The 17465-nt window shown below is 33.8% G+C and overlaps 3 protein-coding genes across 5 annotated transcripts; 1 reads left to right on the top strand and 2 right to left on the bottom strand.

Moving 5' to 3' along the window:
* Positions 1 to 342: 342 nt before the first annotated feature.
* Positions 343 to 3184, top strand: Bma-kin-2 (Uncharacterized protein; the record flags this gene model as incomplete). 2 transcript variants are annotated; one of them, XM_043073712.1, is made up of 8 exons in its annotated part: positions 343 to 492; positions 662 to 766; positions 848 to 964; positions 1453 to 1569; positions 1863 to 2091; positions 2337 to 2422; positions 2716 to 2833; positions 3012 to 3184. In XM_043073712.1, the coding sequence occupies 8 exons, from the start codon at positions 343 to 345 to the stop codon at positions 3182 to 3184; spliced, it is 1095 nt and encodes a 364-aa protein (XP_042929646.1). The 2 variants fall into 2 exon arrangements, with proteins under 2 accessions (XP_042929646.1, XP_042929647.1); XM_043073713.1 differs by lacking the exons at positions 343 to 492; positions 662 to 766 and having other exon boundaries at positions 932 to 964.
* Positions 3185 to 4261: 1077 nt separating this feature from the next.
* On the bottom strand, positions 4262 to 10139 carry Bm5275 (Uncharacterized protein; the record flags this gene model as incomplete). Of its 2 annotated transcripts, none has more annotated exons than XM_001899254.1 (16): positions 4262 to 4720; positions 4839 to 5004; positions 5103 to 5194; positions 5281 to 5357; positions 5655 to 5757; positions 6117 to 6337; positions 7043 to 7190; positions 7574 to 7661; positions 7761 to 7915; positions 8046 to 8151; positions 8397 to 8493; positions 8807 to 8995; positions 9082 to 9268; positions 9451 to 9548; positions 9824 to 10018; positions 10118 to 10139. In XM_001899254.1, the coding sequence occupies 16 exons, from the start codon at positions 10137 to 10139 to the stop codon at positions 4262 to 4264; spliced, it is 2403 nt and encodes an 800-aa protein (XP_001899289.1). The 2 variants fall into 2 exon arrangements, with proteins under 2 accessions (XP_001899289.1, XP_042929645.1); XM_043073711.1 differs by having other exon boundaries at positions 4262 to 4528.
* A 2490-nt stretch (positions 10140 to 12629) lies between these two features.
* Positions 12630 to 16359, bottom strand: Bma-spl-1 (Uncharacterized protein; the record flags this gene model as incomplete). Its single annotated transcript, XM_001899255.1, has 13 exons — positions 12630 to 12746; positions 13037 to 13160; positions 13328 to 13470; positions 13747 to 13871; positions 14028 to 14148; positions 14269 to 14415; positions 14578 to 14640; positions 14766 to 14870; positions 14983 to 15108; positions 15283 to 15411; positions 15536 to 15636; positions 15714 to 15898; positions 16172 to 16359. 13 exons carry the CDS (start codon positions 16357 to 16359, stop codon positions 12630 to 12632), a joined length of 1674 nt encoding a protein of 557 aa, XP_001899290.1.
* Between the last annotated feature and the right edge of the window lie 1106 nt (positions 16360 to 17465).

The raw sequence follows: 17465 nt of genomic DNA, 5'->3' as shown, positions 1-17465 counted from the left end.
GGTAAAAGAGGAAGTTTGTGTATTTTGAAAACGACGGAATGAAATCGAGCGGGATGATGATTGACGAAGCAAATAAATGCTGCATTGATCGGTGGGTAGTATGAAGCTGCTGCAGCTCTCGTTGCTTTTTCCTATTGCTCTACTCGCAAGCGTTATTTGCTGCTGTTGACGACCATTGTTAGGGTACGGGTGCACGGACGTACACATATATATATATATATAACACACATAGGCACCAACTGCAAGAGAGCCGAAAACGCACATGAGAATCGGTCAATCGGCGCATTTTTGGCTGCCCATTTGTGGTTTATGTAGGCATATTCCAGATTACTAATTTTGAAAATGGGACAACATTTGAGTTTGAAAAGGCGTCGCAACATGAGTGCAGGTGCTGCTACTGCTGCTTCTGCTACATCTGCAACCTCTATTATTACCACTGCCTGTGCAGCTAATGCTATTCAGAGCCAGAAGCTCGGCGACAAAACTCCTGTGGTACACATCCTTTCCTTCCTTATTTGTTCACTAAAAAGACCCAAAAACGCCCAACATTTGTTTATGAAGTGGAGAGTAGCTAATAAGCTTTTATGACACACAGATTTTCCTGATCCCATTGTTGCGGCTTTCGTACAGGTTGTGGGTTTTGTTATTACTGTTCTTGCAGGTGTCAATTCCACGAGCAGAAGCAGCAGCAGATGATGATGACACCATTGATGAACCACCAAAAATACAACAGGGGAACCGGCGACGTCTTGCTGTTAGTGCGGAGGTTTGTTTTTCGTTAAATTTGTGAAGAATCTGGCTGCAGTGTATTTGGTTTAGCGTTCATTTCCATTTCGAATTCTTATAGGTTCCCGATGAAAATGAAGCTGCGAATTATGATAAAGTTGTGATACCTAAAGACGACGAAACTCGAAGGGCACTGGAAGCAGCAATGTGCAGAAATATTCTCTTTTCGCATCTTGAAGTTTGTTTCTGCTTCTATTTTTTTTTCATTCATTTGGAACTCATTCACTTTCGTTCTTCGTTATCTGAGTACCTTCAAAAGATTAGGAGTTTTATCTTTACAGTATCCCTGAAATATCAGCGATCTTTAAAGAAGAGCGAATTAATAGTTCGAGATGTTAAGCGAATTTGTTTCATATTTTGGCACGTTTTAAAACAATGAAAATCTATTTTCACTTAAATTTGTCGTCTGGGACAAGTTACAGCAAATCAAGGGAAGTCGTATTTTGAACCGTGAGAGAAGGGTCATTATTTTAGCCTGAGACCTTATAAATGATGTAAAGAAATGATGGTGTGTCTCCTTTTTTGTTTTCATTTGTTAAATAGAGAAAGAGTAATATTTTTATTTACTTAAAATCTGATTTTGTGAATCCGGATTTTAAATTTGAAAGTACTTTCTCCACTTGCAAAAACCGTAATGTTGCAGAAGTGAAACTAAATTGTCTTTAGGGAGACGAACAAAAAGCTATATTTGATGCTATGTTTCCTGTTGAAAAGAAAAAGAACGAAACTATCATTGAGCAAGGAGAAGAAGGCGATAATTTCTATGTGATTGATTCTGGTGAAGTAAGCTTTCTAAACACTTCTTTATAGCTCATTTCACTAGTCAAATGCTGCTTATCTTGATCTTCTGTTGCAGAAAAAACTACTTGTGTCTTCGCCATCGGTCCTTTTTATAATTTCTTACTTCCTCCTTTTTTCTCTCATTTTAATCTTTAATCTTCACTGAAACTCTTTCCTTATATTACCGTAGAAAATTCGTGAATCGGGATTTGCATGCAAATAAATAGCATTTTATGCTGAAATTTTATGAAAATGGAGGCTCGCAATTTGTTGCTTTATTTAGTAATTCTTTCCAGGTAGATGTATTTGTAAATGGTGAATATGCACTGTCCATCAAAGAAGGTGGTAGTTTCGGTGAACTCGCTCTAATCTATGGGACTCCACGTGCAGCAACAGTAGTTGCTAAATCTGATGTAGTGAAATGTTGGGCTATTGATCGTATTACTTATAGACAGATCCTCATGGGATCCACAATGCGGAAGAGGAAGCTTTATGATGAATTTCTGTCGAAAGTTCAAATACTGTGTAGGTCGTTTTCGCTTACTTTGCTTTGTCTTGCTGGTAGATGAAGAAGCTGGCAGCCTACTGCTATATTATGACCTTAGATTATTCGATATATGCGTTAGTAGTAGTTATCCAGTGTTAGTGTTGTACTTTTTTTTTTTTTTTAAATTAAGACTTTAGGAAATTTCAGAGAATTTCAATTTGAGATTTCATTCATGTGTGACTAAGTTTTAAGAACTTTATATTTAGACTCGATTAATTTTTAGCTGATCTCGACAAGTGGGAACGAGCGAATGTTGCTGATGCTTTAGAGAGATGTGATTTCGAGCCAGGAACACGTGTCGTCGAACAGGTTTGGTTCGCATGTACTGTCTCATTTTTTATTTTTAAGATTACAAATTATTTTCTTTTTCGTTCAAAACCTTTTCATTTTTCATAAAATTTGTCCATAAAGTTCATTCTTGACAAAGAAAAAGCATTCATTCCGTTTGGAACATTACTGGCTTTACGTTTGAACCGTTTGGGGAACATCTTTATGTACTTAGCATTTTTTATATATTTAAAATAGGAAATGGTTTTCTTCACATTATATTCTCACTTATATTTCACAAACTGGTGAACTTCTAATTCTTTTTTTGAATTAAGGGACATCCTGGTGATGAGTTTTTCATTATTGTGGAAGGACAGGCAGATGTATTGCAGAAACGAAGTGACGACGCACCTTTTGAAATCGTCGGACATTTGTCCTCGTCCGATTACTTTGGCAAGTTCTTGACGTTTTGTTTTGAAAATTATTTAGTCTCATAAGTTTTCCGACTGAGACTGCCCTTGAAACATTCCAAGGAAAGAAAAGGATACATTCTAAGTGTCGATGCGTTATCGTTCCTGTTATTCAGGATGCAGGCAGAATTTGTATAAATTCTAAGGTTTACTTTTTTCAGGCGAGATAGCGCTTCTTTTAGATCGACCTCGAGCTGCAACCGTAATTGCAAAAACACCTTTGAAATGTGTAAAATTAGATCGAGCACGATTCGAACGTGTGATGGGACCGGTGCGTGAGATCTTGAAAAGGGATGTATCAAATTATAATTCTTATGTCAAGCTTATGACATGAAACATCCATTTAGTTGGAAACAATGTAATTTCAACATTTTCATCTTATTTCATCTTAGATATAGTTCCATATTTTGAGAGCCATCTGATAATATCTGATGTGAATATATTCAAGAATTTCCCAAATTTCAATGAATTGAAAACTTTTTCTGGCATTAAAACACTGAACTGCATCAACGTTTCGCTACATGTCCTGTGCTCTGCCGTATGTTTTCTCCCTAGTATCTTAGGTTAGAGTTTCAAACATCCATTTCAGGCCATGTAATTTTAACAACTTTGAAACTTTAATAGTTGGAAGCACGAAATATTGAATAAAAGTAGCAAGAAAACAGGGTAATTTGTTGGGTATTTAATTCGTTTTGCAATAACTTTAGTCACTAGGCGTTTTTTTTTTTTTTTTTTTTTTTGCAATTTTTGTTGTCCCATCACAGATTTCGCAATGAGCTGCTGGTCCGCGATTTCAAGAGAAAAATTGAAGAGACTTCATCACTCCTCATTTTGTGGTGCTTCGTAATAATATTTCCCAGACTTGTTTGGTCTATCATCCTCTAATTTCTTGAAAGACAGGATTGTTTTGGTTATAGTGATATTGTCTTTTTCCTTATTTTGTCATTCACAGATACCTGGTCATGTTCAAAAAAACTCATGTTTCATTATGGTGTTATAAGTGACTGATCGTCATTACTGTTTATCTTTATCAGATTTCATTTTATTGTATAGTTTTTAGGTCAATGTCAGTCCTTTTCCGTGACGTTTCTGTATCACTGTTTTTCCATTCAATGCTTTCCTTTTTTCAGTATTTCAGTTATAATTATTTCAGTGACGCCAATCCAATTACCTTTTTTTGGTTAGCGTCCATATCCGTAAAACACATATATCACTATTTCCTTGACTGCTTTGTATATCGTCCAGTTCTAGAATTCAGATGCTTTTAATTCAGTTATATTTTTAAGCACCTGCTTCTTTCTAACTGAAGTATACAAGTACAACAATGTCTGACAGTGGACGGTGTATTTACAACACATGAAATGGTCAACAAACACAATGATTTGGTCGTACAATAATAGATCATTATTCTTCAAACAGCTGTTTCATTACCTCTTTGCAAAGCTGCCAGGACACTGTCGCGACGTCTTACAAACAGACGTCCATCACCCCAGGGATTCTGCAATTTCATGAGTGGAAAATCATCTCGTAGTCTGCGTTCTCGGGACCCGACGACTACTGTCAAGCAAAAATCTTCTGGGTCCTTGGATTCGAACCTTTTTCCAGATTCTGTAGCTGCTTTGGCTAATCGTTCAGTAACCAAGGCAACAATCTCGCTAGCAGTAGTTGTTGGTGCTATCTGAAGACGGACTGAACAAGTGAAACCGCATTGGTAAGCAGCATGAACTTTAATTACTCTTGTGGTTGGGGTTTTTTTTGGTTGGGAACAATTGCGGAGCCAAAGTCCAGTGAGCGAATTGGTTGATGAGATGATGCTTTGTGGCCACATGTAAGAAAAATCAAAATATAATGTACTTGAGTCCGTTGAATCCTGCAGTGTGTGAACAGCTTTAATATTAGTTGTGAAAAGAATGAACCATTCAGCTACTATTATGTCGTGTCCTTATAATCATAACAGATGTAGAAGGATCTTCAGAAGTAGGCGTTACTTGTTTGTCGCTTGTTGTTCCTTGTTCATTGTGACGAACTTCGTCATTCATTCCGTTGCTAACTGCAAACAAACGTTTCATTGATACAACACCTTTCGTACGTTTATCTCGTGCGATAGAAGCAACATCACCAATCCACCTTACTGATTTCCAAGTGCTTTCTAATCTAAAACAGGAAATCGAAATATCCTAGAGGTATGCTAACATAAAAGCTATTAGGTTTCTCATAAAGAAATCAACTTTGTTTCTTTTCTTATAAAAGACCTGTGTCGAAACTCGTCCAATTTTGAAAGTACATCAGCGTAAATATTAATATCTTTCTCCAGCAAACTGTTCCTCTGTTCGTATTGTATGTACTGAAAGTTTTATAGTGATCTGCTGTGAAGGAACCGGATAAACATCGAGAGCAGTATTAAAAATTTTCCTAAAACTCTATGTTTACCGTTGAAAAGTGTTCGATAAAAACTGAAAGCCGGCAATAGGTACCAATGAAGTCTGGATTGTATGTACACAAATGAACTGAAATTTCTGATGTATTCTCACAGATATAAGAAATTTTACGAAGAATGCAGACTGTATTTTAAAGAAATCATACAGTTCAACCTGTACTACAAGGCAGGATAGTCTTGTTTAATTCACCATAGATGATAAGATAGACTAATATTAAAAGTGAAATTTATAAATCTGGACAGTCTGCAAATATGACATTTCGAGGTTTATTTATCAGATGAATTTTTCCCCTCTACTACGAAAAATAGACAACAGAGAGGTAAATCCACGTCCACTAGTTAAAAAATCACAGAATATGACACTTACTCGCTTCAAAAACTTGGAGTGGAAGTGTGAAGCAACCTTTCTGTACAGACGATATTAATGAATAACTTCGCACAGTACAGACGTCTTCGATTTTTGGTAATAGCTATAAAGAAGTTCATTTACAAGGGAGTATCTGATTTGATCTTTCTATAAATTATAATCACATTTTACAAATTGTCACGGCTTTTCAGGCCTTCGGATGATCTGTCTGAAATGTCATGAAATCATAAAGGTAATTATATTCAAGCTATTTAATAGATATTCCTCCATCCAGAAAACGAAGATTACAAGAGCAACTTGAGATCGAACAAATATAAAGTCCAGATGAACAAACCAAGGTTGACCCATGGTAACTTTATACTTTTGGATGAGAAATATTAGTGATAGTGCAATCATGGTAAACATGTTATAAAAACAGACTGAATTTTTATTTCTGGTAAGTCGACATTAGAAATAACTTACAATTATGAAGGAAACATCGAACTGTGGCTGAAAAACTTGTAAACGATAGATGCGCTGATTTGGCATGAAATTAATGTCAATCTCGAGATCAATAAGTAAGCGAGATGCTGCTTTAACAAGGGCGGTGTAAAAAACAAACTGCACTGGAGTTAGCGAATTTGAGACTTTAATATCAACAGATCGTAACAGATCCCATTCTTCTTTCGTTATATGTGGATTATCTGTACAAAATATATTTTGAATATATTTGAATTAAAAATAAGCATGATTTTTTAAGACATTTATCAAATTATATTTATCGGAGAATATCTTTGAAGCATTTAACCATTAAATTACAATGTTCTCATTTAAACGAACTGGGAGCTTTCTTGGAAAGTTTGAAGCGCGAAAACTTCGTGCATGTGAAGAAAAAAGAAAGCAAACTTGCACCTCCTAAGGAAATAATTAACTATCATCAAGATCCTAGTAAAATCTTTGTATTGCCATATTCAATGGTCGATGAATCAGTCGAAATTCATTCTCAATATAATATCTAAATCCATCTTGCGTTCGGAACTTTTTATTTATAATTATGCCCTGTCAGACTCATATCTTATAGCACCGACAACAAAAAACTTCAAAATCACTGGTTGTTTGGAAATCTTATTAAATCCGTTCTTTCTTTTCTTCAGTTCAAACCTTAGGCTTCCATCGATGCCGAAAAAATCGACAGATCAGTAACTTTAAGAAGCAAAAAATCACGACTTCAGATTTAAGGTTGCTAGGGTGAGGCAATAACTAAGCAGCAGGAAAAAAGTGGAGATAAATAAAGTAAATAAAAAAAAAGATGAAAAGTTATCTTATCAAAGCATGTGGAAGAATGGACGGTATATACTGAGGCACGACGACGTCTATAGAACTGATCGATGAATATAGTTTCATGTAACATATATACAGTCCTCTTCGTAGGCGTACATGTGAAGATTCGAAAAAATTGATAATCTTAAAAATTTCTGCCAACAACACATCCATCGCCCGACAAGCTCCTCTTTTGCGAACTATTTTACTCAGAGGCAACCATTTTGTTGTCAGACCCTATAAATCGCTTAATTTCCTCATACAGTATAGAAATAGGAACATGACCGAGTGCAAAACAAGCACCCACCAGCGACATATAGAGCTTCAAAATCCGACCTGAAAGCCTCATTGTGAACAATGAGACAAGGTAAAAAAATAATATGAAGGGACGTATGCTCAAGAAAAATTTTACGGCTATAGAAAAATAATTCAGTGAATCAACAATCTATTGAAATTTCCTTCAGGAAACGAATACACGGGGTCTCTATGCAATCTTCCTCATTAATACTTCTAGCGCTTCGGTAAATGATTTCTATATTTTCTACTTGTCGCTTTAACAGGAAAAATAAATAATCCTATAAGCATCAAACTGCAATGTAACAGGAAGACTTCGAAGATACCTGAGCGTTTTGTGATCCGTTTACAAAACGAACTGTAACAATAAAAGAAATCGAATTTATTTCGTCTACAATTGGCTGATAATACACTCTGGAAAATTTAAACGTTTGCTATCTTTTATGTCTAACGTTCTTCAACACCTCAACTTGCAAAAAAGTTTCATATTTTGGTTCATAGGCAAATAATAACCTTCCGATATCTTTTACTCTAAGAGCCGTATGCATTTCTATTGCAGCATCAATGAATTTACTACGAAAATTTGGCGAGCTTGAATTATTTGCTTCCTGTAAAGTCTGTATTTCACCCCAGGCCAATGACAGTTTTATCGCCCAGTACATTTCATTCTGAAAATAGAACACCTTGCATCGGGAGATACTTAAAGTTTCAAACTTATTTCTTTTTTTTTTTTTTTCTACAACTGTTAAAGGAATCTATGACTTAGGCAACATCCAGAAAGTTAGAATTTAGACTTACTTTCTCGATGCAAAACTGGGTTTGATCGACAAGAATAACTGGAAGGCAATCTTCAACAGTACATACTTTCATTTGTGAGTATATGATACTTACTAAATAGATACCCCTGTAAAACTTTAAATATATAATAAATAACTTGCAAATTCAGATTTATGATTCGTAAATTTAAGCACTTAAAAAGCTTATTTTTAAAGGACACCTTTCATCGAAGTTAAAAAAGCACATTGCTTCTTAATAGAATGTCAAAAGAAAATTTAAACAACTAAGCTTTTGCAAGCCTATATATGCACACTGCATATAATCTGCATATCAACAACCATTTAATATATCAAAATTTAATCTCACAAGCACCTCTGAATAACTTTAAGAGATTGAAAACCGCTAACAAAAAGACTTCTTATATTTCTTCTTTTCTTCTTGTCGCTTATTCCACTTGATTTGGGAAACACTGTAAATCATTTTTGATTTTAGGTGAAACATAAAATTAAGTTTTTCAATATAATTATTCAAAATTAGAGTTCAAACGATCTAGTCCCCCAAAAAAGATAAATCTAAACTCAAACTTAATCACATGTTTGCCAAACTGGAGACGAACGATACTTTGCGACATCTACAAGAAGTTTCGAAATATCACCTAAGTGATACTGTCGCTGCAGGCTGTTTGGCACGTCTTCCCAACATGAAATCAAAATTTATGAGAGTTTAATCGATTTAAATAGTTACATTAGAAGCAAATTTTTTATTAAAATTCTATAAACTACTTGAAATCAGTAGCGAATGAGGTGTTGCTAGAGTTGGATGACCAAAGCCTCCAATAGATGCAGCACTAACGCGCACAGAATATCTCAACCCACGTTTTAAATCAGATATCACTGCATAGTTTCTCAGAACAGTGTCCACAAGCAAGCTTCCTTCAATACTGTTGAAATCGTCGCATAAGCTCCATTCAACTAAAGTCTTCTAAATTCAATAAAATCTCGTAACTAATTTCATAATTTCACTTAATATTCTGATGGTGGAATTACCAAACACAAACTTTTGTAGTTTATAATAAGATCCACATTATGTTGGTGAACATCTTTCCAAGTTACTGTTAGCTGATCTGATGCTGAAACAACTGCCTCAACGTCATTTGGTGGTCCAGGAACAAAAGCATTTTTCAAAACAGCCTTCATTTTTTCCATTTGTGATAGACGTCTCTCTAAATATTTTATGTGTTTGTCCTGCAAAATTCTGAATTATATTCTATACAACCAAAAATAATCAAAAATTATATTAGAAATATTAAAATTTTTGCTCAAATAATTGTGTCTCCCAAGTGCTCTTTTATTTTGATGAATTGAGGTTCGAGCCTAGAATTTTGTAAATTCGATTTAACATAGAAAATAATATGCAATTTGCTCACTTCATTTTGAACGTTGGTAATCCATAAAAATCGAATTTCTTCAGTAATAAGTTGGGCGTTTTCTTGAACTTGTTGCAAACGACGTTCTAACGGATATACTTAAACATTTAAATCCTAGTGACAGAATTCCAAACTAAAATTTCCTTCACTCTCCAGAATCAATCTTTTCAAATGGGACAAAAGCCGAATCTCATTTTTTTAATGAGCAACATATTGTAACACATTATAAAGATATTATAAAAAGTTTTTATATCATAATATAAAAATATATCATAAAGTTTAAAAGTTTTACGATTTTATTTCATAGAACGTTTAAGATATCGAAAAAGGAAAAGAGAACTGAAATATAATCACGAAATCGTGTAATACTCACATTCAACATTAATGGTAGCTCCACTTTGCAATAATACTTCAGCACAGTGCCGATGACCAAGCATTAGGGCAAACTCAAGTAGTGTCCACTCTTCCAGATAAGCATCGTTGATCCGGACACCAAATGGTATGTCTGTTTTGGACAGTATCATTCTTAGCATATCTTCATCATTTGTCTCAATAGCTAACAGCGCTCCTAAAGTTTGCTGTAACTCCACTGCTTGAAGAAAACCGATAAAAGATAATTTGGAAATAGATACTAAAATGTATCAAAGAAATGAGCAAAAATTTATACCGTTGGAATTCAAGATATTCATCTTCAATTTTCGCTGCAGAACTGTGTAATATTTATTATTTTATCATTTGAATTTTTGTTTTCACATCACCAAAATGACTCATCAGAGCGAACGAAATTCCTGTAACTAAAAATAATAAATTTTATTTCCGAATTTCCTTTTATCCGTTTTCTCAAAGCACTGAAGTTACAACAAACTTTAGGAGCGTTATTAGTTAGTGGAACAAATGATACCGCAATTCAAGCGAACTATCAAAATCTAAGATGTGTAAGACTTAGTAAGAGCTACCGATAACAACGAGCGATATAGAAAACACTAGAACTGAAGAAAATTTTTGAAGAACTATGATAAAATATTGAATTAAAAAGAAATATAATTGATCAGCAATAATAGTTCAAAATCAGGTTGTATTTAAGTGAACACAAACAATACAGGCAGAGGTTTGCAATAAGAAGGGAGCGGTTGAAGGATATAGATTTCAACAGTCACACGAATTAAATCACCCAATTACGAGGTGACCGTTTAAATAAATTTCTCTCACTTTTTCAAAGGAGGCAACTAATACCAGGATATATATGTATTAATGACAACGAGGAAACACAGATATAAATTTACGCAAAAAAGGGACATCGTTCCGTTGTTTTGCAAATGGTCATTATATGTACAACTAGTCTTTTTTATAATTAAAAGCTTAGATTTAAACTTCATCTGTAGCATCCAGTAGATAAATGTGAATGAATTATGGAATTTTCGATCAAGCTTCAATAGTTTCGGTTTCACTCTCCTTGCTATCAGTTGAAACTTTCGTGAAGTACATAAAAAAGACTAGATGTATATGTAGCCAAAGATATGTATAAAAACTTCCGGACTGATTAAAAGATAGTTTCAAAAGTTTCAGCAGCTAACAAACAAAAAGACTGTTTCACCGTCATGTTGTGTAGTCAGTTCAATTAAAATGCAACTATCTGGTTGATATCAGTGACAATAGATGAACTTAACGAGCCTGAAACTGCCTTTTTGATTACCAATGAGTTTCCAATTCCTGTAACGCAACATAACCTGTGTGATTATTCTACATTAAACGTACGGTTGACTTAAACTTAGAAAGATTCCTTGAAAAGGAACATATAGAAAAGTAACATGTATATATATTCACGCATATTAGTAAATTCAGAGGCTTGTGTCATGTGATCAATAATTTTAAAATCACTGAACTAACTATATTTAACACTGGACAGTATAGTGCTGTAGTGTTCACCGCGTATTCATCCCGTGTACTGATCCCGAACTCCTCCTCTACACAGTGATACAATGATCGTTATGATTATATCAAGATATCACGAGCAATCAAATAACAAAAAAAAATTAGGTGATCTTTCTTAATTCTTCAATTGGATTAAAAACATAGAATATGGAAAACTTGAAGCCAAAACCACCTTTATGCATGGAAACCATCCGATAAAAGTAATGGTAAACTTCTGACTTTCAAGGCCTTACGACTGATGTATTTTATGTATTCAACTATTATCCTTCTCAGTCCCTTCATTACTGCTTCTGAAGGCTAAATGGATTCCTGTTTGCAACGAACAGAAATGTGTATCGACAGGACTACTTACCAGCACTCCATTATTTCGAAATGGAAGCTTTTAAGATATTACAATTCCATGCATCACTGAACATTGTACGCGGTAACCTTGTCACACATACTATATATATATATTATATATGGAAAACTTGAAGTCAAAACCACCAAAACCACCTCTCTTACATCGAATTCGCAGAAATAAAAGTAATGAATGGGAACAAGAACAAACAAATAACTCTAATAAAAAGCTGTCAGGGTGGGTGGGGGAGGGGGAAGGAGCAAGACTGACAAGTAGCACTAAACTTCCAACACCTTTGATCAGTGTACTAAATCCACGCAAAAGAAAACTTATTTATATATTAAGTATAAATGCTTCCGCAAATTTACTACTTTCATATGGCAGTAAGTTATCAACATAGCGGGAAGTTTGGTAGTCTCAGCCGATTGAAATCCTAACAACTATGTCAATCTAATAGATCCTGAACGAACAACTTACTGTAAACTATAAGAGTACTTTTATTAGACGGCAAGAAAACAGCAATTTAATATGAAATCCAAAAATGTTTCAGCACCAATAATAGTAAGAAAAATGGACAATAAAGACGTAAGAGCGTTGAAAAACTTGTAGGGAAGAATATAAGAATACTGAAATACTCTTGAATTCATCTTCACTCTTTACTTTTATATAAGCCAAATGGACCGGTCGGCCTGCCTTTATTTATCAACAATTACCGAACGGTGCGCACATAATTTATCAAATTAATATGACATTTTCAATTTCGAAAGAGTATGAGAAATCACACGAAATAAAGAATATAGAGCAAATAAAGCAGGAAGGATGGCAAACATACAAACGCTTAGCATTAAAAATTATAATAAATAACGTCGATAAAAAAAATAGATTAGATTTTCACAGGAACAACACATCAACATTTTGGTGCTTCCAGCGATGGAGCAGTGTAACACGCATCTAGGTAGCAATAAGCTAAGTTGCTGATAAGCTGTTTATCCGGAATATTTGCTGTGAGACCATATATAGCAGCCTGCAAGATCAAAATTAATTCTTAATTTTCATTTCGCTGTCATTCTTCATTTAATTTTCAAAAAATGTAATAGATGTATATAATTAAGATATTCACAACTATTTCAAACATGTCTTAATGCACGCATGCAGAAAAAAATGGGATTCGAAGACTAGAGAAAACACAGGAAATAATCAGAATAAACCCAACCAACGTCTTACGATGTCTTGGCATAAACAACAGCAAACAATGTTTTTACTTACTGAATCAATAAAACAATTCAAAAATAATTTCTATTTCTTGAGAAATACCATATTGGAATATTTTTCTCTATCTGGATCATTCATCAAAGCAAAAGCAACTTTTCGTAAATCATCTATGAATGTTCGCCATGCATTAGCAAGTACTGTATTATAGGTAACACAAATATGTGCTCTGAAATAAAAAGGCTTTAAGAAATAAAATGCACTTTTTTGAACTTATTTCGTGATATTAAACATCAGTGTTGTTGTTTCATGCATTTTTGAAACATTTTTCTGTAAATTATTCAGATTTTTGCGACGAATTCTGACTCATAATGCAAAGATTTTTCAAGAACTTGCCCAGCAGGATTTTGGATAGAATTCAAGTTCCAGCCAAGAGCAGACATATCATCCACAAGGGCGTAAATATTGAAAACATCACTAGTAAACGCTACAATGGATATATCAGGTGAACCGAGAAGACGAAGACCATCAATGTCATTCTAAAATGACAAAGAACCACTCTGTCTACTTGAGTTGCTGAAGAAATTAAAAGGTCGACTTTTAAAGATAGAGATATTTCAGATATATACAAAAGTCCGAGTTTTTTAAGCAAACTAGATAATGCATTTGTATGAAACTTCGAGTAATTGAAAGTTAAATGAGATTTCATGGTTCGTTAAAAAGGCAATTACTTAAAAAAGATATCCAGGGAATTTCAATCTATTTCTCATGAACCATTAGTTTGTTCAGGAATTATCCACCCTCTGAAAAATTACCATGATGGCAGAACTAATTCGGCGAGCACATTTAATAATTTCCCTTGTTCGCTGCACATAACCAGAACGTCCAAAAGAAAGTAAAGTAGCCCAAGCTAACGATACTGCTAAACCAGAACGACTTCCTAAATATAAATCTATGAGAGATTTCCCAAAGAAATTAGTTTCAAAACTCTTCTAGAGATTTTATCAATTAGTGTTTCAAACAACAATTTGTCCCTTTATAAAATTGCAAAAGAAGAATCATTTGAGGCATATCACTTAGCAGAAAGAAATAATACCTGCAAAAGTGGGTGTAGCATATATACCTCCAGTCCACTCTGGAAAACACATATATTGATGATGCAAATACTTTCCTTCCCGATAAAGTATTACTGAGGATCCTTTTGGAGCATATCCATACTGAAATCGATTTCGACCTATACTCGTTTTTTGAGAGCAAGTTAGGAATGCCTTTTCCCGAGTAGCAAAACAAAACTATAAATATAGCGCACAACGTAAATTTCTAAAAAGAACACAAACCTTGTGGGTATCACATGAAATTGATGTAACACCAGACAGACGAAAATCAAACGGCATTAACGGATAGCCACATTCTTCCATAAAAACTATTAAGAAGCCACCTAGACATGCATCAACATGTACAGGAATATTATACTTTTGCCCAAGCTGGAAAAAGATTCCTTTCATTTCAAATCACAAATATGATATCGCATATAAAGCAGAATGAAAAAAGGTGACTATTCACCAATTCGCAATATCATTCAAATCCATCTCCAAACAATTAGGACACTTTCAAACATCTACATCCATTTACATAATTAAATATACTTGTGCAATTTGTTCAATGTCATCCATTGTACCAGTTGGAAAGTTTGGTGCTGACCCAACCAGCTGAAAAAGTTGGAAGAGATAAAAAAAAAAAAAAAAAAAAACTCGTGCAGTCAATTCTGAAATATCTAGCACAAATCCTATAAATTCAAAAAGTACATCCAGTAATGCCTTTCGATAAAACTTACGACACATGTGTCACTAGATATAGCCTGTTTCATTTTATCTATATCTACTTTTTGATTATTTCCAACAGGTATATGTCGTATCCGCATACGAAACAAATGAGCTGCCTGAAGAAATCATGAAACAAAAACATTTTACAAAAAGTCTCAAAAATAAAACAGAAATTTGTGGTTGTAATATCTGCTTTTGAGCACCAGCAATCTCCAAGAAAAAATCAACCTTGTCGAATGCTGCATGTGCAGTGATCGGAACTAATATCTCTGGTTCCGATATACCCTTAACACTTGCATAATTACGGTAAGAAAGCATTGCCAATAAAATTGACTCAGTTCCACCAGATGTTACCTATAAAAACAGCAAAATATCAGATCTTTCATTCTCTCAAACTAAAAATTCCAGTATGAAATTTCAACCTTCCCAAAAATTCACAATTTCTTCTTTCCATTTTCTACGACTTTAAACATAGTTTAATTATACTTTAAGTATATATAAAAGTATATAAACATGGTTTAAGTATACCGTTCCACGACAATTCGATCCTCCATGAAATAAATTTCCAACAATATGAACAATCTCAGCTTCCATTTTCCGACATCCGGCAAAGATATCTGGATGAAGTGGATTTGCATATGCATAAATGTCAAAAATCTATAATAATAATGAGAGTAATAATAATTGTAATAACAATAAACTTTGTTCACATCACACTGCTTACATAAAAAAGGTTTTTTCACCAAATCTTTAAAAAGTTTTTGAAATGAATGAATATTACTTTCGAAAGTAGGTCGCTTTGCTTACTGTTTTGGTCAGTGTACACGGCACCACTCACTTTACCGGATAATACATTTAGCTCTGTCATTGCGTCATACTGTTCTAAAATGTGAATATAACAAATTCCTTCATATATCAAAGAAATCAACTATCCACAACAGAGTTTTAAAGAAATGTACCTGCTATACTAATAATTTCTACACTATCCATGCCACTTTCGGGAAGCATAAAAAAGAAGAGACCAGTATTATCACACTTATGAATTTCGCGAAAAAATTTCTGCTGAGTGCAACCCAGCTCTTTTTCAAATCTTTTTCGTATGGAAGGTAATGAACAAATTACAGAAAACACTTTGCCCAGGAGCCTGAAATTTAGAAAAGTTGCCTTAACCAAGCAAAATCATTTCAAAACTAATAGCAGACGTAAACAGTTTCGACACTCAAAGGAAGATTAAAAACCAAACATAACTTTCTTCCAAAACTCTCACATAAATGAAAGTCAGACAGGTCAAAAAAAAAAAACAAACAAAACCACAATTCTAGCCAACTGCTAATCAAACATATGAATTGAACCAAACTTTGGTCAAGCTAAATCTAAACTGACTTTATAAGTAAACATGGTGGATCCTCAAACTTACCGTAAATGTATTGGTTGCTCCGATGCACGCCATATACGTTGGATACGCTGCAAAAGAATGACACTAACAGCAGTTCCTATAACTAACTTCCACGGGTTTATTTCACGGAATGTATGATCTACGGAAACGAGAACACTTTTTATTGCCATTATTCCGTCGTCAAGGACAATTCCAAACGACTGACGCATCTTAAAAACAAAAATTTTTATATATCGAAATGGAAGAAACCATACTTCGGAAAGGTGCTCATGATAACAAACATCCATCAAGAATTCCAAGTGTCTAATTTTACTGTTTCTTAAATCAACTGCATCGAATAAATTGTATAGTTCTGATGAAAATAATAAATTGATGAACACTTCAAGATGCCTTTCATCTTCTGCTTTTCATATTTCGAAAATTTCGGATCCCAATTTCTGAAGATTTCAAAAACGAATGTAAGAAAGAAATTACAGAACAATAAAATCGACAACAAACAATGGTAAAAAAATACTGATAATTTTAATGATTTCTTCTGCGCTGGAGTAAGAAAAAGGGATAACTCAGCACTATCAATAATGTCCCCTATAAGTGGATAATGTTTGGACTAAAATATTATTAAAATCTTTTTGTTTTGGTCTGGAAATTGCGTCTAAACTAATTTATATATGTGAGGATAGAAGTTTTTTTTCTATATTAAATTTATTAAAATTTTTATTACATAGATAATTACCAAAAGAGGCCTCAAAACTAATAACTGCTGGAGGTTAAACGTTATCAAAAACATTTAACAAGAGTGGTTTGATAAAAGTTGAACAAAATCTCTGTAGGTTTCATTAGCTAGATCAAAATAGATCGAAAATTGCTGATGCTTCGATAAATCATATCACTCATTTGACAAGGAATAGTGAGTGGTGGTTAAAAAAAAAAACCGTTTGTTGAAAATAAGGAGAAAAAAATCGAAAGTGTTATTTTGAAATTAGGTTTTAACAGCAGCTAAAATGAATCCATGCACACTAAGGACTGCTTTGATGTTTGGTCAAACCAATTCCCGAAAAATCACGTACCGAAAATCACTAAAACGATCTAACTGAGAGTGATGAAAACTTAATTCGATTCGGCATTTTAAAAATATCCTATGTCAATCTTTCTGTTTTATTTATCAGACCCAACGGAACAAAAAGGAACAGAACATATTTTGTTGGAATATTCAGCTCGTTTGGAAATAAATACTGAAAGTTAGACAAAAAACACTAAAGCTAATTTAAATTTTCATGCACTATTACTATTTGATGTTAAAAAAAAATTGGCACTG

Source organism: Brugia malayi (genome assembly GCF_000002995.4).
Source record: "Brugia malayi strain FR3 genome assembly, contig: Bm_v4_ChrX_scaffold_001, whole genome shotgun sequence".
Classification (NCBI taxonomy): domain Eukaryota; kingdom Metazoa; phylum Nematoda; class Chromadorea; order Rhabditida; family Onchocercidae; genus Brugia; species Brugia malayi.
Note: the sequence above shows the minus strand (reverse complement) of the source record. Positions and strands in the feature narration are given on the sequence as shown.